General features: G+C 40.5%; 1 protein-coding gene across 1 annotated transcript in view; it reads left to right on the top strand.

Annotated features, from left to right (window-relative positions):
• Positions 1-25,416, top strand: part of hcn4 (hyperpolarization activated cyclic nucleotide-gated potassium channel 4) — a 69,470-nt gene that overhangs the window by 30,269 nt on the left and 13,785 nt on the right. The window contains exons 3-6 of the mRNA XM_040130247.1: positions 3,895-4,056; positions 7,236-7,454; positions 19,632-19,778; positions 20,113-20,353. Coding sequence (XP_039986181.1) covers positions 3,895-4,056; positions 7,236-7,454; positions 19,632-19,778; positions 20,113-20,353 — 769 coding nt within the window. The remainder of the gene's footprint in view (positions 1-3,894; positions 4,057-7,235; positions 7,455-19,631; positions 19,779-20,112; positions 20,354-25,416) is intronic.

Here is a 25,416-nt window from a genome sequence, read left to right as displayed (position 1 = left end):
AGCTCTCTTGTTTATTCTGATGCTAATACTGCCAGGCTCAGTCTGTGTCCCTATCAGTTAAAAGGAAGTGGTCAGCAATCCATCATCCTCCATGTTGTGGAATGCTGTGTGTGCAAACACTGTGTGCATGCACATTTGTGTATCTGTGTTAGGTGCTTTTTGTGTGCATGTTAACAGTATGTTTCTTTGTTATATTACACAGAGCTCAGACTTCCTGTTGTCTGAGGCTATTTTCAAATAAATGAGAATACAGAAATAAAAAGAGAGGGAGAGGAGATACAGAGACTGCATCCCTTTGCCTCAGAATAATGATCCTTTAACAACCCTCTAACAGAACCAGTCTTGGGAACAATTTTTCGTAACTGGAAAGTCTGTTCCTGCTTGACATGGGTGTATTTGTATTGATTACAGCTGTGAAGGGAGATAGGGGAATCACCTTTCTCCAGTGACAGTACAATTTGGGTTACAAGCCGGAGATTTGCATGGCATTGCCCGTGACAGTTCTCACAGGCTTTATTCTCCACACAGTGGTTAAGTGCCAGAGTTCTTTTGAGGGCACCTCTACAGTAGGAATATAGCAGGAGTTATTGTGGAACCGTAATGAGTCATTCAGGCTGCGCTTCAAGATACTGAAAAGAATTTATCCTGCTTCAGAAATACACTGACACTGTAGAGAGTTTGATAATTTTCAGTATATTTACATGTTCAAGGACCCACAGAATACGAAGAGAAAGTGCAAGACACACTAAAGACAGTAGCCATTTCATTTTTCATATTAAATGTTATGACCAAAGATGACCCAGTGCTATGCACATGTTTGGAAGATAGAGGCAACACTTGTTTATGAAACTCAAGGGTAATAGTGCTACTTTTAAATATAGTTGTGAAAGAGGTACTACCTCCATAAGGTTGGGAGACTCAAAGGGGACAGATTAAAAGAAAAATAACGCTCAAAATCGATGCAGCAGAGGCTCTGATATCCTGACTTTCAGTTTATACATTCTCTAAAAATGCTGGATCCTCTATTTCCCGCAATGCAACATGATAGTGTCTTTCATTAGACCCACTCTGCCTAAACGACTAGGTCTTTCAAACTCCATGCCCCCAGATTGTAATACTCTTAAAAAAGTTTCCAAGCACAAGGTCAAATTACCGATTCCATTCAGAATCAATTCTCAATTCAAAATCAATTAAAAGAAAGTGGGTTACTATTTTTAGGTTCTTAGTCCAGTGCTCCAAGGGCCAAACCATTTGCTCATGTCCTTCGTTCACAGAAATGCAATATGAAATGAAACTGGCAGTTAGGCTTAATGGTCTTAATGAAAAAAACAGAGAAAAGAGTGAGAAAGTATGCAGCGTTTTGATTTTAAAAAGTGAACTGCATCAGTTTGGAAGCACGTTACATTCTGGTGCTTGTGTGAGAATAAAAAAAAAATTGAAAGTAATTTACTGATGAACATCACAGGGTAAAAATTCAAAAAAATGTGAAGTGTTGAATAAAAACAGAAGTAGGTGTGTGTGTTCTGGGGTAAGGGAGAAGGGAGAACAGAAAAAAAGCAAAGCGCTCCACTGTGTTGTTACTAACATTTCGTTATGTCTCAGCAGTGGAGAACAGCCTCTCTGTTGCAACATTAATATCGGGGAAATACATTGTTATCAAAAAAGCTGTATAGGTGCAGGGATTTTGAAATGAAACAGGCTATGGACCAAATTACTTTCTTCACCCCACCAAAGATGGTTGATGGTTTGATTGTCAGCCGGTCTTGTTAATTGTGATGGAGTTTGGTCCGTCTCTGGGTGACAGGTACAGAGTATTCACAAAATACTTCACCTTCATCATAATTATTGTTATTAAATCCAAAATGTGCCCAAATGCTTGCCTTTTTTGAAATGAACAGGGTAGGTCTCATGTATGCGCACTGTACAGCTCCGGGGAATCGAATCTACAGAATCGTAGAACATGAGAAGAATCCTGGGTCTTGTGTGAATGACTTTTTTCCACCCCCTCCTACTCCCCATCACAAGTACAGATTTTGATGTCTGAAATTGAATGCCCCTTTAATTTTTGTCCATTATCAGAACAGGATGAAAACGAAAATGAAATGTGAAAACACAAATCATTTCAACATTTATTATCTCATATCTGCCTCCTGTTGAACCTAAACATCTCCTTCTATAGTGCAGCATTATGCAGACAGAGGAAGCAACACAGCTTTATTCTTCTCCTTTGATAAAATATGCAGCTTCCTTTTGCAGATAGCCTGAGGGTAAATGTAATATTTGAATGGTAACTATGTCAGAATCTCAAATAACTAATTTAAAAATGCCAATTCAAAATGTAAACAATACACTCCGTGCTTGTCTGCTTACATCTGTGTCAATCTTTAATGTCCTAGGAATTGGTGTATTTGAATTCACATATAACTTAGCAAGTTTTTATAGCCTCGGTTTTTTAAAGATTCCCTTATTTTTCATAAATGAAAAATATATCAGGCTCAATGTGTGAGATGGAGAGGGATACCTCATGATTTATTCATCTGCCACAGAGTGAATCTAACACTTTAATGTTATGGCACGCCATTACGGCTCCACCAGGAAATTTGACATCACACAACAACATTGCATATTAGATAACATCACTTATTTATCAGGGTGTTCGAAGAAAAGGCTGGCTCCTAAAAAAACAAACAATAGCTCACATTTGACGTACAGCTGTGAGAAGAGAAGTGTAGAAAACGAGGGCATTTGGTGGGTTGAGCGAAAAAAAGGTGCAGCTGGCTGCATGATTCAACTTAGGCGATGTAAGAGTGCCCAAGGCTAAACATTTTGAACAAAAGCCCAAAGAAAGAAGGAAGGGGACGGAGTAGGCAAGAGACACATTCACTGTGTATGTGTGTGTGGACAGACAGGGAGTGTGTGAGAGACATCCACCCGGGCACATTTTCCTGAGCATACCTCTGGCTTCATGTCAGCCTGTTGACAGAGCTAAATTGACGTGATTTGATGGTGCAGCGGCACCCACACTGTCCCAGACTAACACGACACTGGTCCCTGCCAGCCTCTTTCTTAACATGCACACAGAAAAAAAACACAGATGCACACACACACACACACACTATGTATGCAGTCAGATGGAACCTGAAAAATAAACAAGCGCAGTGCTTGCTTGAGGTGCTTTGGGTGACAAATATGACGATGTATTTATCTACCTCCTCATCACACCTACTGCTGACAACAAAGTTAAGATGGAATTTGGCCTCTTAAAAGGCACTGAGTGGATTTTAATAAGGAGTGGAGCGATTAGCAATGCACACTGTGGTCTTCATTGGGATTAAGAGGCTTTGAATGGTTGAGGCCATTAAAATCTACACCAGCCCAGAAGTCCTGGAGCGCCTTATGAGTATATTTATCATTAGGATTAACAAACCCAGCCTGTGAACACTCTCACCCCAGGAGCGCAGCCACCTCTACCCTTGTACCATTATTGTGTTTGGCTGAGTGGATGATGATAAGAGCGATTCAGCAGCAGGGAAAGTAAAGCTCTGGTCCCAGTCTGCCAACAATCCCCAGTGGAATGTTCTCAGAGCAGCTACATCTGCATCCACCAGCTCATCTATGTGCAATGTAAAAAGCTATGGTCTAAATAGGCAGTCAGTACACTGTCTTCTAATTCCTAAACCACAAACCCTGTGCATGACGCGAACAAAGAATAGACCCAGAAGTCACTGAACTGCATATGTAGAAGGAACATCTCCCTTGAGGACGCGCGCGTGTGTGTGTTTGTTTGTGTGTGCGCTTTGCACACTAGAGAGATTTCAGGGATTTGACCATCAGTGTGTGCGGAGTCATCCTACCCTAACCCGTTTCCGGCTTCCTTCCTCTCCCACTCCTCAGATCTTCCACATGACCTATGACCTGGCCAGCGCCATGGTGAGGATAGTCAACCTGATCGGCATGATGCTGCTGCTGTGTCACTGGGACGGCTGCCTGCAGTTCCTGGTGCCCATGCTGCAGGACTTCCCCGCCGACTGCTGGGTGTCCAAAAATAAGATGGTGGTAAGTGCTGCTCCTGCGCCAAGCCCCCCTGCCTGTTTTGAATCAGATTATGTCCTGTCTTATCTCCTATCTCTGTCAGCCTCAGTAATTACTGTACTAAAACCCTTCAACATCCTGGGAAAGATCACCTTGCATATCTGTCATTTTAAACCCTAAATCAAATATAATTTTGCTGCTACATTTGCCCACTTTTATTTAATTGGCTGATTGTTTTTATTTATTTGGAGCTTTTGACATCTGCCCCTGTTGTGAAAGGAGAGAGACCGAGAGGTTGTGCATGGAACATTGATTTCCTGAATAGGACAGACGGCCCTTATCAAATATTGTCAGTATATTGACAGTTTCCAGTGAGCACTCATGCTGTCCTTTAGTTTCGCTGTATAGTTAACAGCTGCTGGAGTAGAGCTTCTGTTAAAGCTTGACTCATAATAGAGTTCTCTTTTATTTGCTTATGGAAGCGGACCGTGTCACACCTGATGTGTGACTCTGAATCACCTCCAGCTGATGGCCTCATGTTAACTTAACGTGGTACAAAAGAGTATAGCGCCAAAGGAATCTGAGTTATTGTCAGGTTCTGTGGCGGGGCACTCAATAGGGACTGATCCAACATCAGTGAATGCTCCTCTCCTCAGTAAAACATACCGGTAAATCAACATATGTTTAACCCTTAAAGAATGCTTCCCTAACTGATTGCTTATCAGTATACATGTCAGTGTAAGTGTCAATAGGGCAATGTTTGGATTTTTGTGTGGTCGGGAACTCATCTCCGTGAAAAATTGATGTGAAAAAGATGTCCGCATGGTTGAATAAAAGCTTCCTAGATGGAATAGTTTATTGGGGATGTTTCAACCAAGCAGCTTTTCCTGTGTCGACTTATTGCATTCAGCTGTTTAGTATCCATATAATGACCACAGCCATTCTAGCACAATTCTCCCTGTAGAAAAATACACAACATTATTTTGATTAGGATTTAATACTTACAATGGAGACTAAAATTTCTTTTTTGAAGTGAAATAATAATTCAAGTCACGGACAGAAAGATGACACATTAGGAGGCAAGAATAAACATATTCTTACACTGTGACAGCAAAACAACACCGTCAGTGAAGCCAACTTCGAGTTATACATAAACCAGCTTCTAGTCAGCTGTAAGTTCAGCTCTCCGTGCCAGAACAGATGTCACATGAGTAGCAACATTGCTCAAGGTATGATGTATTTGGTTCATCATGGCTCACTGCCTCCCTGACATGCTCACTTGTTTCACAGAATCTGCCTCTCTTACATTTAATCATAAGAAACGACAGATGTTGCAAACCACTGTCCCTCGAGATGTTTCACACTTGTTGTCACACTCGCTCGTTTTCCATACCTGTCTGTGCACAGATATACATGCACACTCAGGTGAGGTGGTCCTGCGCAGGGACAGTGTCGGTACTTGGGATCAGAAAAGCAACTACTACACAGTCTCTATGACCAACCTTTCAGTTCTTTTATCTGGATTAATATAGATTAAGACACAAAATAAAGATATATATCCAGACCTCTGTGTTACATATGATTAAATACAAACCTTTTCTTCTTCCACTTTTATGTTTCTGTTCCTTAGGCTGCCATGAAAGATACATTTTACGACTAGTTCAATATGCATAGAGCCAAGTTGCAGGGCGATTATCTTACATAAGGCAGAACTGTCAGGCTACATAATGTAAACTGTGGCTCATCATTAAGGTACAGTACAGTATGCATGGATTAAGACTGGATTTGATGTCTTACTTTGCAGCAGTAAAACAAGGATATGATTGCTTGACTAATCTCTTTGTTTTATTCTGGAAAACATATTTGAATCTCATGTACATAGAGAAATAAAACTGAATGCTACACAAAGCCACAACAAAAAAAATGTAGAATTAGATAGTCCTGCAGGGCCATATCAGACATTTGCCATCCTGTGTTTTTTTTTTACACAAAAAACCCAATTTCTCAGTCATACGTTTGCACTTTAAGAACCCAGTCTTATATTTTTTAAATGTTTTAATACCTCAGTCTCAGAAACTCCAGAGTATGGGCTCACATGCCAAATGCCTTCTCACAGGATGATTTCATGCATAGTGACTAGATTATATTTAGGCATTTTCTACTTCTCATGTTCTTACAGCTCAGAGTCCAGTTTTCCACTGGCTGTATCCTCAGACTGCAGCACCAAAAAACAGCCCTTTGCATGTAGGGGTGCAAAGAGGCCCTGAGATGTGAGGAGGAACACTCATAATGTACTTAGTTTAAAATCCCATGTGAGGGATGTAGCATTTCATTAACATCAAAAAGGAGTTTGTTTTGTTTCACCCAATAAACACTGTCTAATTAATTGCGTTACATAGAAGAATGGTTCTCAATGTGACAGAATAACAAATATATCTTTCTGAATTAATTCAAGCCTCAGGGGCAGGCACCTCTCTGATGGAAAGCACCTCATGTTTTGCTCACATTACCTGGTAGACAAAGAGGTTGTTAGTAGTGATAGACTCGCAGTTGGTCTGGCCCTGTTTAGAATCATTAGGAGACATTTTTTGGTCTTCTTTTACAGTAGCTGTCCCATTATCTCACTGGGTCATCGCTCCTTACCTTTTCAGGAGGGTACTAATAAAATCGCTATCTCTCTTGGCTTTTCCGCTGTGGAAATGAGTTTGAAAGCAATTTAGACATGTCACCCTCAGGAGAGAGTTGATATTGATTTGCCATGAACTACCATCGGGATCTAAAGGAAAAGGGGCAATTTATCTACAAATGAGAAAACTCACAGAAAAATCACATTTTTCTAAATAGCTGACCTACTTTCTGTCATGCAAGCCTCTAGTGTCTAATGCTCCATCCATCCATTCTCAGGGCTCTGTTTCAGCCTCCTGTCCAAATGTCTGCTTGCTCCAAATGTTTGCATATTGAAAAGTATGTTTTACCCCGCCAGCTGCTCCGTATTGAAATAAGACAGTTTGAAGTGGACATCTGCCATTAGTTTTTGTCTTGAGAAATTGGATGTGTGCTCGTATGTGAGGGAGCTGTCAGAGTGCTCATTGACCTTTAATGTGCCAACAACACACTTATGAGAGAGAGAGTGTGCGAGATGGAAAGATAAAGTGTCTCAATGTACTCACCCTAACTAACCCCATTTCCTCCGTTTCATCCAGAATGACACATGGGGACAGCAGTACTCCTACGCACTTTTCAAAGCTATGAGCCACATGCTGTGTATTGGGTATGGCATGTACCCCCCAGTGGGCATGACAGACGTGTGGCTGACCATCCTCAGCATGATTGTGGGCGCTACCTGCTATGCCATGTTTGTGGGCCACGCCACCGCGCTAATCCAATCTCTAGACTCATCTCGACGGCAGTACCAGGAGAAGGTGAGTCAAGATGACGTTTTGCTGATGGCTGTATTGTCTGGATTTATTTTTAAGAGGGGACAGTGGTGGTAAGGTAGGATGCTGGCTTGTCCTCAGCTTAAAGCTCAGTTTTGTTTTGTAGTTTAATGTGCTCACTCCGAAATTGAATTTCTGTGATGTTTTCTACAGCCACTAAACAAACTCTGACTTCTAGGTATTGCAACTTCATCATAACTCTTCCAAAAAGGGAAAACAAGCACCACCAACTCTTCTAAACCAGAGCTTTTCAAAGTCTTACACTATGTGCTTCCCCTCAAACAAAACTCAGACAACTGCGCCTCTCCAATACCCCAAGAAATGTAATGTAAATAATGTAAAAAGTTATTGATAGTGCCATATGAAACAAGTTAATATAAATTGATTTTTTCACTCCTATTGTTATTCTCTGTTTTAACTTGACTTTGATTTGGGGGCTAATCATGCTCTAAGTTTTGGAAGTACAGTTCCCATAATGCTTTGGGAGATATATTGCTGTGACAAGTCAGCTAGTTAGCCGTGGGCTACAAGTTTAGTCCTGTTTTCTTATACCCTGTATTTGTTTAAATATTGGCAAATTAGCTATTAGCAGTTCTTGTTTGCAGGGTACTCATAGATGGGCAGAGAACTATCACTGGGTTACTTTGATACTAGAGAAATGAAAAAATGTGAGGATTCGGGCAAGTTGAGTTGATTTGGAGTTATGGAGATAATGATTCCCTCAGAAAGTGTAGGTCACACAGAATCTAACAATACATTATGTCTATCATGTTTGTGTGTCTGAGTCATGACTCCAAGAAGGAGTTTTCGTGCACTAAGGTTTTTTTGTTTTTTTTAACCTGTATGACCTTTGACCTCAAAATCTTTCAAACTATTAGAGGAGGTTTGAGTGACATAACAATGTCCTGTGAAAGCCATGTGTCACCAAAATGTCAACTTTTCATAGGCTAAGAAGAAACAGCATTGATTCCAGGTTTTTTTAGAGGACAAAGAACACAGAAAGTACTATTACTAAATATTAGGGCATAGTGAGCTAGATGTCCACTTCTTTTTATCTTTGCCTGGATGGGTTTTTGCCATGGAATTATATGCACACAGACAGGAACTCCAGCATCCCCAGTTACAGAAAAGGAAAGCCCTGACTGCTGGCCGTGAAGGCTGAAACGTCCACAGCGCCATGCCCTCTGTGGGCGCAGCATGGGTGATAATGACCTTAGCTGCAAGGCTGCCATACTGCCCACCGTCTGTACCGAGGAGGAGGAGGGAGTGGATGGCCTCCAGGGAATGGAGGCAGAGGCTCATGAGACCCCGCCTGCATGGAAGAGGGAGAGTGGGTATTAAGATGGCAGAGGAAAAGAACCAGGCAGACAAGCAGAGGGAACAGATTAACTGACGTAATGGCTGTGTCTTGCTACATCTTCAAAAGGAGAAAAGGCCATTGGATAAATTAACACCTGACAAATCTAGAGGTGAGACTAGTTTTCCAGCACATTTTCAACAGCTAAGATGACGATGAAAAATCCAAAAAGTAAAACATGCAAGTAGGTACATGACTAATGCAACAAATCTAAGTAGCCGTTTAATGAAAGCCGAGTGAACCAACTCCTGGCTCAACATTCTCCATTCCTCTGCTGCTCTGCTTTAGAGATGCCGTGCTGGCTGGTAGACTGAGCAGCCGGCCTGTCTCAGCACCAGTTAGCATGCGCTACCAAAGCCATTTGCTGCCGTTTCTGGGATTACCCCCTCAGGCGCCTTAAGAATCCCCCAACCAGCTAAAAAGGCTCCCCTGTGCTCCCATAGTTTCCCATGGTTGCTGCCTGCAGGAAGGTTATTACTGCAGACTGCAATTAATTTTTAACAGTGCGGATTCGCTCATTTATCGTTACACATACCTCAGTGATAAGACACTCTCTGGGTGCACTGTCACGGTGTGCTCATCTGGCTGGGGGATCCAGATAGTAGTAATTTCTACTACACTATACTATACCCACTCCTCTGTTCCTTTTATTAGGGTTAGATCCTTCTAAGACATGAACCTTTTTGTCATTGGCCTTTGCACCGTGCTAGAATAATACCATAATCCCCGCACTCAAGAAGTGGACAATCCAATGGTCAGTCTCCGGAGTTTTAGGAGACAGGTGGCTGTTTTTCAGAGAGCCATGACAGGGACAGCTGTTCCTGTCTGCAGAGACCCGGCCTGGAGAAAAATCTGCTAACTGAGACATCGCCAGCACAGCAGCCAACCTGCCGTTATGCACCAAGTTATCATATACAGTTCACCTGTCTGTTAGGTTGAGTGGTATTATGCTGTCCGTTAGAGTATGTCTTTGTTAGAGCATGGTGTGGTGGTTCCATGTAACATCTTAAAGAGTCACATCTCTTAAAGCAATCAGGTGAAAATGTGATGGAAAGCCATTTGTATTTTGCTGGTGGGCTTACCGTTAAGGGGCCTTTAATAAACCATGCATGTTTTTAGTGTGTCATGAAAAATAAGAGGAAAGAAAGGAGGGGAATGTAACATAATCCATGGAAAGATCATGGAGTAGATATTATATTTTTTAGATACAAGTACTTATTTTAAGTAGCCTAAACAGCCTCATGTGATGTTGTGACTAATCTTATATTAGATATTTATTAGATACCTTAAACTCTAAAAATGTTTAAATAAAACAAATTTTAAACATGCCATTTTATATGTAATTCAAATTTACTAATTTTAAATTAGTTTTGTATTGACATTTTATTTATTTTTTTACTGAAGATACATATTATCGTCATTAAAGGATATGCAATTTTTTTCACATAAATGAGGTATATTACTATACAGAGTCTCAATAATAGTGGGGATATATAATGTTCTCGTGTGTCTGAACTGACCAGAATTCAAACTAAAGGCCTGTTTGACTCTAGTGTTTACAAAGATTAGTGGTGTAACAAATACTTAACAGTATCTGACAACATTAATAACCTAGATTTCTGTATTTACCAATCATTCAGTCAGTTGTAAAGCGAAAACATTTTGTGGCATTGTTTTTGGATTTTTGATTGCTAAATTTTCCTTTATATATGGATCACAGAATGTTCACTTTTTGATAGTAGTAAGTATTTGAAGTATTTTTCTGATTCATCAAATATCTTAACGATCTCAAAGACGTTTGATGGTGGGTTTGTCTTTCGGCTCTCATAAATGTGTTTACCCACAGCTCTGCCAAAGCTTTCCACAGGGTTCAGAGATGCTCTTTTAATTCTTAATTTGGTGTGCTGAGTCAACACATGCATAGCTGGTGTCGCAGTTTACAGACCATGAAATATGAAGAAATAGACATTTTGACTCATTAGTAAATGCTGTAAATGCCCCCACTCTTTTTTTCTGTTCCCTGTTGGCAAGCTGAAATGGATCTCTGTAGTTTGCAGTTGGGAGTTGGGCATTTTTGTGTCCAGAAGCCAATATGCCCATGCTGATATTCCAAAGATGCTGTCAGCAAGACTGCCAAATGACATCATTTGCATAAACCAGCAGTCTGCGAAGTAGCATGAATTGTGATTAACTTATCTGCGTAGCCCCATAAATCACTGATACGTGTTAAAATCTTGCTTATTACACAACAATTATAAAATTCAAACGTGGATGGGAGTATAAATGAAAATGACCATTAGCTAGCATGGAATTGGATACATGCTAAGGTATGCAGCTTATTGTACTATCTGTATTACAGTTGTGCTACATTTGTCACAACAACACAAATTACCACCCACTACTCACAGTGGGACAGAGGGTAGACTTGGACCACTGCTTAGTGAGAGAAAGAAGTAATAAGTCAGATCAGTGTTGTGCCAAGCAGCACCAATGCCCTATTTATCTGCCTCATGCATCCACTGTAAATGAGCTGTTGAAAGTAGTACACACACATACACATGGTTGCGTGGCCAAGATGAGAGGCCAGTTGGCATGCAGATGTGATGTCCAGGTAACAGTTAAATTCAGATGTGAAATAGATCAGTGAAACCTCTCTGAGAGACTATGATAAAGAAAACCAGTCTATGAAGTAATCTCAGAAGTGTACAGATGGGAAAGAGGAAAAGAGGGAAAAAGAAAAGCTCTGCTCTCAAAGATGGTGAAATTATCATCAGAAAGCCCGGCTATAATCTTTTCTGAATAGAATTCTATTACAATGTGGCACCGCGTGATAAATGCCCGGGCAGTCAGAAGCTAGCAAGCAGCCTTAAATGAGCTCTTCAATAGGAATCAGGCAGCCTGTTAACTGTTACACAAAGTAGAGCAATCACACTAAATACTAGGGGTTGAAGTGTGGCCCCGACTGAGATGTAAAATAACTTAACTAGATTCATTTTCACTCTGCTAAAAATAAATACTCTTGCCAGTCTGTTGCTGTGTGTAAACAGAGCGTGTGGATGCAGAATAATAAAGCAGGTGCATTTTCTACCTGTTTGCCACTCAGTTTGTTGCAGGTGTATCTGACTGCATAGATTAGGTTGGGTCCATATCTGATCTGAAAAAAGAAACAGATTGGAGCCGGAGCTTTGGTGTAAGACTTGCCTTAGCGCTACCATTTCTACCCTTTGACCTCCATGTGCTAGAGGTGCCGAGTGCTAGTTAATGAGCGCTCTAGTCATGGGATTTTTCACTACAGCATATTTTACTTAACACCAAGCTAAGAGAATTCATGGAAAGCTCATGGAATAAAATATTATATATATTACATACAAGTGCTTAATTTAGGTGGCCTAAACAGTAATGATGGTGCACCTTAAGCAAAATAATATTTATAACTTCATGTGAAGTTGTGACATATGTAATATTTGATATTTATTAGATATCATAAATTCTGCAAATGGTAAAATAAAACATTTTTAAAAAATAATTTTTGGAGAACTTCTACAAATTATTTTGATCTTGTTTTGGATTGGTACTTTCCTTATTTTTTTTACAGAAGAAGCAATATTTTCCTCATTGAAAGCCCAATTCAGTTTTTGATGACATAAACAGTTCTTTTCATTACTGATTAATTTGTGCATTACTTTTCATTTTTTTAGTCTATAAAATAGAAAAAAAGGGTACAAATGTCACCGGATCCAAAGAAAAGCTGTTCAGATTGCAATAGTTCACAACAACAGTCCAAAACCCAAAGATATTCAATTTACAATGACAATAAACAAACAAAAAGGAGCAAAATTCTAGCATTGGAAAATCTGAAATCATTTATTGTTTGGTATGTGTTGCTTGATAAATGACTCGATAAATGATTAGTCAAATGTCAAATTGACTTTACGGTTATTCAGATTGTTTCAGCGTTCAATATCTGTTGGTAAGACTTGATGAATTTCTTTAGCTGTTAGGTACAACAGTGATTTGCTTTTTCTTTTTCTCATTTTTTCTTTCTTTTACATCAGTAATTTTCTGTAAGACTACAGTCTAAAGTGAAACCTTAAATTTATATACTGTAACCGTCTCGATAGAAGAATAGAATGTTACATCTGTAGAATTACACTGTAGTACAGAAGAGTATAGTACTGTAGTATTTAGTATGTTACTGTAGTATAGACTCCTGTATTTTTATAAAACTGCAGTAATAGTTTTAATCACTAATCTGTTGGAGTCTTTCGTCCTCACACCGAACCCTTGTATTACCCAGTGAGGAGTTCTGCCACACCACAGTCTAAAACATTGTGAGCTGGAATGGGTTAACTATCTGTCTGATTCCCCCAAGGATCTCCCCTCTTGTCTCAGGCATGTTAAGAACCATTATCACATGAAGGGAATTACATCTCTCCAGACTGGGGGCACAAGATGGCTGCACATGTGACTGTGCATACAGGGTATGCCTGCCACTCCAGCTCTCTGTAAGCTGCTGCTTATCTGCCACTATGGCCCTCTACTGTGGAAGTTTATACAGTACACAGATGGGGATACCAAACAAGAGAGATAATCTCACTCGTTTGTTGGTGATTTGTGATCCATGCTGTCTTACTTACATTATAGAAACTCGCTGATCGTTTTGAGCATTTCTCCTCTCATGTTTTTGACTGTATGTTGTTAATAATATTCACAGTGGGATAACTGAGGGCTTTTCTGTTTGTTGGTAGTAGTCAGTGATGAAGTCAGAGATGCCCAGGAGGGACCTGTATATGAGTGGCGTGTTATGGCAAGCCAGTCCCTAATGGCTTTAGAACGAAATGGCAATGGGGTTCTGCAGCCCCTCCCCTTTAAATCTCTAATTAACACTTGGCAATTAAACATGGCTCTTTGGGGACTAGTTAATAAGAGGCCCAAAGCTGATTATTTGAGGGTGAAGAGGCTCTAGAGATCTTGTGTTCCCCCACTTCAATCCTCCAATCAAGACCTTTGAAAGTACAGTAAATAGTGATCAGTGGGAGACTATATTTGCTCTTGATGGAGTTGTCCCTTTCTCTCTAAGAGTGACAGAAATGTATTAATGCTGTCAGGGAAGTAGCAAAACATTCAGTTTAAGTGTTTTTCTTATTTAGGTTAGATATTTATTTGGTTGTCTGTGACTGAAAAAAAAACCCCATAATGTAAATGTTGTAGACTTCATCCAACAATAGCAGCAACTTGGTAGTGCCTTGTGGAGGTAAAGTCATGATTTCTCCGTACAATCAACCTAAGGACACAGCTGTCAACAAGTAGAGGAGCTTAAGTCAGATTCTGCCTCACAGTAAGAGCCGTTCTCATTAGTCAGAACCTGACTGATGGCATTAATCTAAACCCTGTTACATTCCCATTCCTCTCTGTCTGCCAAACAACTTTTACTGCTGAGTCAAGGACTTTTGACATGCCCCAGAGGTACTCGAGTTCACAACCAAACCAAATCAAAGTTGCAAGCAACGTCAAATAAATTTGTACTTCCCTCATTGCTAGTGGTCATGCCAAGATCGTCATTCATACAGATGTACGGCATTTCATTGGGTATGCAGTACTAACATGGAGTTTGTATAGAGCAAGGAAATCTCGTTGCTTTAATAGTTTAGGATGTACCATTGTGACCAATCGCGTCGTCTTAAATATGGCCTAGTTATTAATTACAGCACTATAGAATACATCACTAAATGATCGATAAATTATGCATACTTCCTACTTTTAGCAGATAAGGGTATAAAGACAATAAACAGAAAATTTTAAGTATTTTGGTGACCATTCCCATGCATGATCATAGAAGTTATTTTAAAGTGTAAATTAAAATGTAAACATGTAAATGTATAGTGCATTTATGCCATACTGAAGAACCATTATTGCCTATAGGCTCTATGCAAAGAAAATAAGACAAAGAGACTACAGCCTTGCTAGCAGCTCTGTGAAGCTGTACTTAGATACAGCAGTGCTTTGAGTTGAATGTTGTGCTCACAATGGTAGTGCTAACATGCTTATTGTTTGCAGGTATAAGGTTGACCATGTTCAACATATTAGTTATTATATTTCTAAGTAGGCTAACATTTTCTAATATTGCTAAACACAAATGAGATTGATAGGAAGGATATTTGTTTTGCAGGCATTTGGTCATGAGGCGAAGTATAGGACATCAGAATTTGACCTCATTATGGCCCTAGATGAAAGCAATTCATTACAATTCATCCTGAGTGGAACATGAATACCTGTACCAAATTTAATGGCAACCAATCCAACAGTTGTCAAGACACTGACACTAAAAACCACAAGTATTACTTAAACGTTGCCAGGCCTCTTCCTTAGGACACCATGAATGGCTGTATGAAATTTCATGGCAATCCATCATATAGTTGTTGAGACATTTCAGTCTGGACCAAAGTGGGACAACTTACCAACTGACTGACATTGTCCTCCCTTGAGCCACTAGCATGACTATAAACCTTGACACAGTTTCAGACAGCTAAGGAATGTAATTAGTAGAACTTAAAGCCAATTCATACTTTCTGTGTCTTTGTGTAGGTGAGGGTCCGGTTTAGTCCATGTGAAGTAAATGTTGTCATCCGTGTCCTCGAGGGTCAGCACAAACCCATATGTGGACATCTGCGTACAGCCCAAAATTTATGACTGCGTGGACTGTACACATAGCAAGTGCTCCGACTCTGCATGCTCTAGAAAACAAAATGGATTCTTATTTTGAAGAAAGGTTGTGCTAGGTGATCAGGCATTTCCCACATTTAAATGATTCTCCTTTGAACTCCTGGCGAGAGTGTAGACGCATGGGAGAGATGAAAAAGTCAAAAAGGTGTCTTCCTCTTCCACTTATGGATTTTTATAGCATTTGCCAAACAACATTGTGGTGCCACCAACTGGAATGGAGTGTGAATCATAAAATACGCACATGTGGACCCTAAATGGTAGTATAAATGGAACAGCGTGCACGTCCAAGTGACCGGAGAAAAGTCTATAGCTGTCTGTGGATGCAGACGTGGACGTGGACGTGGATGCAGACGCGGAAAGTATGTCTTAGCCTTTATCCATGACTTGTGGCATAATTATGAAACCATTTGTCTCACCATAGCATAAGAATGACTACAGTACATAAAAGGAATGCGACAGCAAGTCCTGAATTCAGTGGTGTTATGACCACTTGACATAGTATTGAGCTGTCCTCCAACACATTCAGACCAATAACAAACAAAACAGGTGGAGCATTCTCTATAATTTGATTTGTTAAGTTCTCTGTTGCCAATTTTCCATGCTTAAATTTGTGGGTGCAAATATTTAAGACTTAAGACTATATGATCCATACCTTTTGACCATGCAATGCAGGGGTAGGGAGAAGGAGACAGAGAGCAGTGGAGAAAAATAAATATTTAGAAAGTATAATTAAGTGGCTGACATCTCTTGTGGGTAATGAATTATTCATGCAGTATTTGGTAAAAAATCGCATGTGCTTGGAGAGCTGCATGAGAGAGAAGTGAATGGGGGGAAAAAAAATCATCATAAAAGAGTAGAAATACAGAAAGGAAAAGAGAAGAGTGAACGGTAAACACCAAAGCGTAGACATGTGAAGAAAGATCAAAACTGAGAAGAGAGGGAAAGGATTTGTGAAATGATATAGCATGAAGATGCAGTTCTTGTGAACAGATGTTCACTTAAAGACCAAAAAATGTTTGAAGAATGCTGCATTTATTGTGTTATTATCTTTTATTTTACTAGAAAATTGAAATATCAAAAATATCAAGGAATTCAACATCAAGAGCAAACATTGCAGTGTCAAAACCAAGAGTCTGTCAATCTCTTAAATTTTGGAAAATACACTTAGATGATAGTTAGATTAGAATATCAATCCCATTTATTCGTTTAGGTTGGTTTTTGTGTTACTTTATATATAAATATATATATATATATATATATTTACATAAAATTACAAAGACAAATCCAGAGAAATTTGGTGGGTTCAAGTATCTGATTGGGCTACTTTTTGTCACTCCAGTCTAGCAACACAGCTCTCATGTCTGTACAGTAAATTTGACGCTATCAGCCACAGCGTAGCGTAGCTCAGCACATGGTCATTGTCTTTACATCCTTTTCAGCTCCTCCTCTGAGACTGAGCAGTGATTAGTAAACACGAAATGCCTTTTAGTGAGACACTGAGCTACTGTATGTAGTACAGTTGTACTCATCACAATATAAAAGCAACAGTACATATTTTGCGTTTGTTCATTTGACTAATGCCCTCCCATGCTGGGAAAATCAAATTGTAACATGCTGCCAGGCTCAGGATAAATGGGTGTACTAGATGTTGACAGTATTATTTTTCTATTTTCATGGATGTAAAAAAAAAAAAAAACGATAGGGAGACATTCTGAAGGAGATGATAATCCATGCCTTTGAGACAGAGCGCCTTGCTGTGACATATCTAATGCAAGAGACATAAAGACATAAGGAAAGATCCAGAATGTGGGTTACACCTTTCATCTTCACCCATCAGACATGACATCTTCACTGTAATACTCAGCAGCCAATAGGACTGCAGCTGGAGATGTCTGCTATGGTTTTCAAGAGTTTTCTGTCCCTTGGAGGAGAGGCGCAGAAGTTCTTTACTGTGGAAGGATTCTATTTCATCATCAGATCAGTAAATGCTCAGTTTTATGCCAAAGGGATTGTGGGTATAATGACTGAAACCCCTACCCCACTAAATATATCTAAAAGCCTCTTTCCACATCTTATTCATGCTTGTGCAAGTATTGAATTTTTGAGGGCAATTCACAAAGCGTTGACACATATAAATTGTCAAATACTTAGCTTGACGTTCCTAAGAAGTGAATTCATATTTTAAGTATATCATATGAATAATTTCTTAGTGTTGGATATACAGTATAATATTCCATCTGATCTAGCCTAGCTTTATCTGCTGAAAACCCACCTAAATTTGGCAAAGAGGGTGCAGGAGAAGAAAAGAGAACATTGCAGAGTTGAGCATTGTAGAGGGTGTAAGTTGGGGCTGCATAAAGGAGGATTGCAAATACAGCAGGGTGTGTGTGTGTTTGTGTGTCTGTCTGCAGAGCCTTGATCAGACTTCATCCTAAAGTAGTCATAGTTTAGTCTGCATGCATATTTTATAGTAGAGGATTCTAACCCTAGTATGCGTTCCTTTCCAGCTCCACTCACATCCCCTGTTTCTCAGGAAGCCTGACAGCATTCCTGCTCTCACAAAAAAACTTGGCTGAGACAATTGTCCTTATTTACTGTGCCTTATTTCCACAAGATTGGCCTTTTGATGATCTCCCCCAAGATTAGCGGTGACTAGGGTAGTTGAGTCAGATAACAAAGAGGGAGACATCTGAGGTCAGCCATGTCACTGTGTGGTAAGGCTGTTGGCAGTGTTGAAATGGTGATCAAAGAGCACCTCCAGCATTGCCCTATGAATGCTTAATTTGTTCTTTTTTTCTTTCTCGGAGGGTCAAGGATTCTACCTGTTATTATTCCCGAGGCGCTCTCCGGGTGCTTTGATCTGCATCTCTGCTTCCGATACTGCAGAAAAAGTTAAAAGCCACCTGACACACATTTTAATACTTTTTATTTTTAACAGACAATATAAAGACGAGAGGATACAAACGCACACAGTCTTCACTGTAAAATAGAAACACTCTGATAAGTGTTTTGGTGAACATGGTGTTTGAGGTGCCACGAGGCTTTGTTTTTTACTAATTACAACACTGCACTCATGTATATAAATAGGTGTGATCAGCAGGACACGTTCATGTGATCACAGCATGGTTATTACATAGATTTAGATTTTTCCATTATATTATGCAAATATTTTTCATTTCATCTTTAGCTTAATTTTTAATCAAATTTTCAGTAATTCTAGTGTACAGTACATATGTAACATTTCCAGTGTATATTGTGTATTGAGGTAATTTCCTACACTCTTATTCTCTGTACGTAAACGATAACATGAATAAAAACACAACAACCTGCTGCAGGGATAGACACACACACAAATGTATAACTACAAACACATACATAAATACATGCAATCACACACAGACACACACACATACCATCAGTATCCCTAGCAACTTGTCCTAACTTTTGATTTGAATTTGTAATCACATCACACCTTTCCTCCAGCGCTCTCATATTACCGCATTCCTTTTTTCTCACCTTTTCTTAATTCTTCTGCCGCCTCCAAATAAACACAAAATTCTGGACAGTTTTTGTTAAACGTAGTTTGACAAAGAAACCACGTATACACGCTGATAATCCTGACTTATTTTCCATTGCAAATGACATTTCTGTCCCCACTACAGGTAGATAAAGTAGGATCAGTTCTTACCTACCTGAACTCTGACACGGACATTGGTTGAAAATGGCGCCTCCAGCTGGGTATTGAAGTGACACATTTACTTTGAGAATGTTTCCGTGCCAATCCTGATTAGCCACAATGGTGAATCTCTTACAAGCTTACCGTGAATTGGCAGCATGACTAAACACTTCCTAACTGCTTTCTGTCTTTTAAGAGAGACAGAAAGAGTTTAAAAGGAAAGAGACAGGAAAACTGATGTCTTGTTGGGTGTAACCTCCGAGAGCCCCGATGGCCTGTATGTATCCGTCTCCATTTCCTTGTGTGTCTGACCTCAGTGCCAGCTGTTCCCTGTGGCTGTGTATCTGTGCTGCAGCACTATGGCCTTTGAGTAACCTGATTGTTGTGTGTCTCTGTGTCCCTGCAGTACAAACAGGTGGAGCAGTACATGTCCTTCCACAAGCTGCCGGCAGATATGAGGCAGAGAATCCACGACTACTATGAGCACCGTTACCAGGGCAAGATGTTCGACGAGGAGAGCATCCTGGGAGAGCTGAACGAGCCTCTCCGAGAGGTGGGATGAGTGTTCTTGACTGGGATGGAATCCGCTGCACTTGCGGCCATGCTGCATTCAAAAGCCGGTGTACTGCTTGACATTCCCCTCAGTTCAGGTCACATTTTGCCCATTCTCAACCACACACTGAAAAAAAAGAGTTTTTCTCTTGAGGCCAAATCCAAACAAGCGTAAAACTGAGAGGGACACACAAAAAAAAACAAATGTCTGCACTACTGACATTTTTCCCATCATTACTCTAATATTCCTTTGTCTGAATTTGTGACAGGTCAAGGCACTTTGTTTTTGCTCTTAATAATGGCTGTTTTCAATTTTTCTCTGCACGCTCAAACAGGAAATCATCAACTTTAACTGTCGAAAGCTGGTGGCGTCCATGCCTCTCTTTGCCAACGCCGACCCCAACTTTGTCACCTCCATGCTCACTAAGCTGAAATTCGAGGTGTTCCAGCCGGGGGATTACATCATCAGGGAGGGCACCATCGGCAAGAAAATGTACTTTATCCAGCATGGGGTTGTCAGTGTACTAACCAAAGGCAATAAAGAGACCAAGCTTTCAGACGGCTCCTACTTTGGAGGTAAGACGAGATAGTTCAGCACCAGACACACAAACTCAAAGGTCACGTAGACACACATCCTTCTGTGAAACTTAAATCTCTGCTCTGTTTTAATATTAATAACACTGTCCTTCAGCACCTTAAGAGGTTGGCTTGGAATTATTATTTGGGAGGCAATTCTGGCTCTGATAATAGCTCGTTGTGAGCTTGAAGTGGTCTGTTGTGCAGTGCGTGCCACCTTAAAATTCTGCTTCATGGTTTATGCAGAACTTTTCCCTTAATTCACATCATGAGCTGTCTCTTAAATGTAGGACAAACCCAAATTAAGAAAACAGCACTTGCTTTAGTTCAAATTAAGAAATATGCATTCAAAGGTCAAAGGTGTCAGAATGCTGTGAAATTACATACTATATGAATGCTTTTGACTTGACTCACTTAACTCATGTTATGTTCTTAATCAGGGTCACATGTAGGAGACAAAGCTGCCATACTGCACTCACCAAATACCAATTAATTTGCCCAGTGACAGCGTATCATTTAGACTACACTGATGGTGGCAAAGCGTTTAACAGCACATGACCTGCCTGTGGAAGTTTAATTACGCTTTGCCTGCTCAAGTCCATCTCCATGCCCTCTCTCCGGGGGGTTCCACAGAAATAATGAAAAGATGGCAGGCAATCTATCTCTACACATGCCAAACCTAATCAACATTTTAGACAACATGGCCCCAGCTCTCTCCAGGGCCATGTTGTCCAAAATGTTCCCTCCGTAGGTCCCTCCTCAGCAAGGCATAATTCAGATTCAGAGAGAGCTTGAGTGAGCTCATAGGATTGTTTCCAGCACATGGATCCTGGTAATGGCACAGTTTGTGTGACAGCTTGGACATTCTGCCACTCAAAGACGCTGAACTGAGTGTACTCTAGATGGCAATGTCATCTAAATGCATTAGAGTGAATACATCTGACTTTTTTCTCCTTGAGTAAACATGAGTAATATAAAATGCACTGGTTTTGCAACAGAAACTGGCTTGGTTGCTTTAATCTTAAGCCTTAGATCTATAATTATTTTCCCCTTTTGCACATTATAGGCACAAGGCTTTTGACTCCATTATCCTGTGACTATTCCAGGCAGTGGCACTCCACTGGGGGTTTAAGGGTGGGGGCTAGTGAGGTAAGCCTAGAGCCACTGGGAGTTTGTTACCAAACACGAGTTAGTCATTCATGAAATTAATTGGTGCAGGATCAGCACAGAGAGTATGTGGCACATGTGGATCTCAGTGTGGCTGTCATAAGCAAGGAATATACATAGGCATATACATACACACATATATATGTATATATATATTTTTTTAATTGTGTGCAAGAACACTGAGATCTGCTCCATGTGGATACAACGCTTAATCCTTGTATGTGTGATGGGTGTGCTTGTGATTGTGTGAGCATGTGAATGAGGAGCAGAAGCTGTCCAGTTGTTGAAGAGCATTCTTTTTTGTCAAGCACATTCAGTGTCAGCAGGCTGCAGTTTACAGTACAGCAAATGGGGTGCGTACTTACTCATCAACATCTCAGCAAACTCATGTACCGTAACTCATTCATTCATAGACGACCTGAATTATTTACACAATTATATACTCAGCAGTCTGCTCCAGTTTGTTAGCTGTTGGATTAGCTCGAGCCAGAGAGCCTAAAGTCTAAAGTGGACACGACATGTCCTGGATGGAGCGTTGTCTGGGCACACAGCGATCCAGTGGAGAGAGGAAATGTAATGTGACTGCAGTACTAACGCCAAGGGACACATGGATCTCTGCCAAGCCCACTCTCTGGACGCTGCTCTGGGCTCAGAAAGAAAACATGCAACCTCCACCCCCGCCACCACTTGCCTCTTTTTCTCCTTATAGTTCAGTATTGAAACACTTATCGGAACAGCATCTCCACTGCCCTCTTAGTGCCCAGACTGGGTAGGTTATTGTGTTGTTATAGTTCATCCTTTGTTGCCTGCAGTAATTGATGTGTTGCCAGTGCAGACTGCGGCGCTCTCTCGGTTGGAGCAGAGCTCAGTGACCTTGTGGTGGCCCTGCAGAGGTGCTTATCAAAAGCTGCCTTTGATTGCACCGCTAAGATGGCTCACTTTGCCACTGAGTGAGTGGCTTGTAGCCGCTCCGTGAGTGTGGGGGGAGGGGGTGGTGGTAAAAGAAAGTGAGACAGAGTCAGAGGGTGGGAGTGGGATGAGTAAATTGATCTCGGTTCATCTTTTTGGCTTTACTCAGTCTCTGACTGGTTGTCTGTGAATGGTGTTCTCTAAATCCATAGTCTTATGAAGTCTTGGGTTAGGGAACTAGTACTCCTCCCATATCCCCTCTCTTTGCTCAGACTACCTAGTCTATCGAGCTGCCAAATGGCCACCGTGACTGAGTGAGTCAGTGAGATAGGCTGGCAGTCTCAGGTAATCCTCCTGGTCCTTAACCCAGTTAACACCCCTGCACCTCTTATTCTGAAGCAGCATCACCTGAAGATTGAGGCACTGGAGCAGTTGACTGAGGTGACAGAATGGGGGATATAGGGTAGTCTTATATAACATGATAGGTTGGTTAGGATAATACAATTAACGATACAACTGTGTTTTGATACGGTGTGTGATGTGATATGACACAATACGTTGTGAGATGTTGTAGGGCTTGTTGTTGAGTGTGGGGGGAATGTCATCTTTGGTATATTAATTGGTCAGGTTTTTTTTGGTTCTTTGGTTCATTCTTTTTCTTATCTATATTATTTGCTTTTCTAAACACTCAACTTTGTTACTGATGTCTTTTCTTCATTAAACCTTATCTACAAATAGGAGAAGTATATCATTTACTCTGCTGCATATAGTAGTGTCAGTTCAGCTCAGCCACCCAAGACCATACTCTCCTGTGCATCATTCGTGTTTTACCTAAAAACTCACGTAAAAAAATCTGTAACTGTGTGAAAATTCCCACATAGTCAGAGAAAGGAAAAGTTGGCATTTTGGTCATAGCTCAGTTATGAAATTCTACCTTACCGTGGAGTGTCTCTCCTGCCAGGGTATCTTACAGCACTGTTAGTCAGACACTGGACTTGAGAGTGTTGGAGCGACCAACAGAAATGAGTCACACTGCCCCACCTTGCACTGTACTGCATTGTGCTGTCCTCTGTTTCCATCACCTGTTTGTATTTTCATCATAGTTAGTTTTGTGGTTCGGTCATTTTTAGACAAGTCTCAGTTTGTAACGTTTACATCCTGCCACACTGTTGGTCCTGCATTGCTCTTTTTAGTGTGAGGCAGCAAAAAGAAGTGAAGTGAGACTCAAAATTCGAGACAACTCAGGTTGATTAGTCTTCTTCACTAATGCATTGACTTATCGACTCAAGTTGTCTTTTTTTCGAAAAAAAAAACAAACCCCAAGCCCTCCATTTCATTCAAAATGCAGCAAGTCTGGCGGCACAACAGGGGTGACAATACATTGGGCTCTGGCAAAAACAGCAGCAAAGTCCAGCAAGAAAAGTTCAACCGGGCTCAACTTTTTTCCCCTGCACTGTTTTAACGCAGGGCTGTTTCTTTGGTTTGAATGCCCACTAAAAGTCTACAGCTATGCAATGCACAGTGGTAATTTGAGCTAAATGCTAACAATCGCATGCTAACATACTCACAAAGACAATGCTAATATGTTGTGTAACAGATATGTTTACCATGTTCACCATGTGCTGAGGCTGATGGGAATGTCATTAGTTTTGCAAATATTCAGTCGTAATAGTCATTTGGACAAACTGGAATTTTGAAATCACGATGGTGCTAGATGAGTGAAGGGATGACCAAAGTAATTACAAACAATCCAAAGAGGAACATGAATGTCTGCACCAAATTTCTTGGCAGTCCATCCAATAGTTCACACACTTCTCTAAAAACCAAAAGTGTGAACCTCATAACGTAAAGTCAGAGGATCACCAAAGTCTTCCTCTGGGGAACATTAATAACTGTACAAAATTTTGTGCCAGTTTGTCCAGTTATTCTTGAGATACTTCAGTCTGGACAAAGTGGTAGATTGACCGACAGCCTGACATTACCATCGATAGAGCCATGCTGCTAGCATCGCTAAATATTATTAGTAGAACAATAGAAATGCCTGTAATGACTTGTAAAATACAGTATGTCTTCGGAACTTAAGACTTATTAAACCACAGAGACAATGAGGTGTGACGGGACCCCTGCATCAGCCATGGTGCTGAAAAACACTAGATATCCCCTTCCTGTCTGTGGGTTCTAGCCAAACGGAAGGTGTTTGCGTAGCAATGCTAGTGCTGTGAGGGAGTGAGCTTGGCATGTCATGGGGAATCAGGCAGCCCACTGCGGATGTTTCAAAGGTTAGAGAGTGTCCGCTCTGTGCACTGGGGGCAGTGTCGGGAGGGAGATGGGAGCTGACAGCAGGACTCAGAATCCAGGTGAGCTTTGCCAGACCAGGCTGCAGGACACAGATACTTCATCACAGACCGAGCAGCCCTGCTCATATTCATTAATTCATATCCATGCACACTTATAAGCAGAGAGGAAGTCAGGTACAACCATACACACATGCAGTCACATGCAGATAGAGGCACACAAAGTTATTTAAAAGCACTTTCAAAGGCCAGCATTTGCATTTGCATACATACAGTACATGCATGTTATGCTGTACCTGCTTAGTCAATACGTGTAGATTTTAATGTAGTTGTGGGTGGAAGGTTATACAGAGAGAAAAAAAAGTCTTGAGCAGAATTTACTGTTCTTCCCTAAACTCGCCATGTACTTGAAGATTATGTACTATCCAACACATTCATTACTAAAAACATTTTCATGTATGATTTTTCAATTGTCTCCAAACTTTGCAAAGTTTTTCCCTCCATTTCACACTATGTTCATTGACTAAATGAACTCAATAAGTTTTACCCTTTACACTCTGCTTTTTCTTTCTTAGAGAATTATGAACTACACATTTCTTTGGTATTAATGATTTTTAGACATGAAAATCCTAGAACTGTTTGTAACTCTGTGCTACAGCCTCTCTTGCACCAGTCTTACCTCAGAGTTTTTTT

The sequence above is a fragment of the Xiphias gladius genome, chromosome 1 (assembly GCF_016859285.1).
Source record: "Xiphias gladius isolate SHS-SW01 ecotype Sanya breed wild chromosome 1, ASM1685928v1, whole genome shotgun sequence".
Lineage (NCBI taxonomy): Eukaryota > Metazoa > Chordata > Actinopteri > Istiophoriformes > Xiphiidae > Xiphias > Xiphias gladius.
Note: the sequence above shows the minus strand (reverse complement) of the source record. Positions and strands in the feature narration are given on the sequence as shown.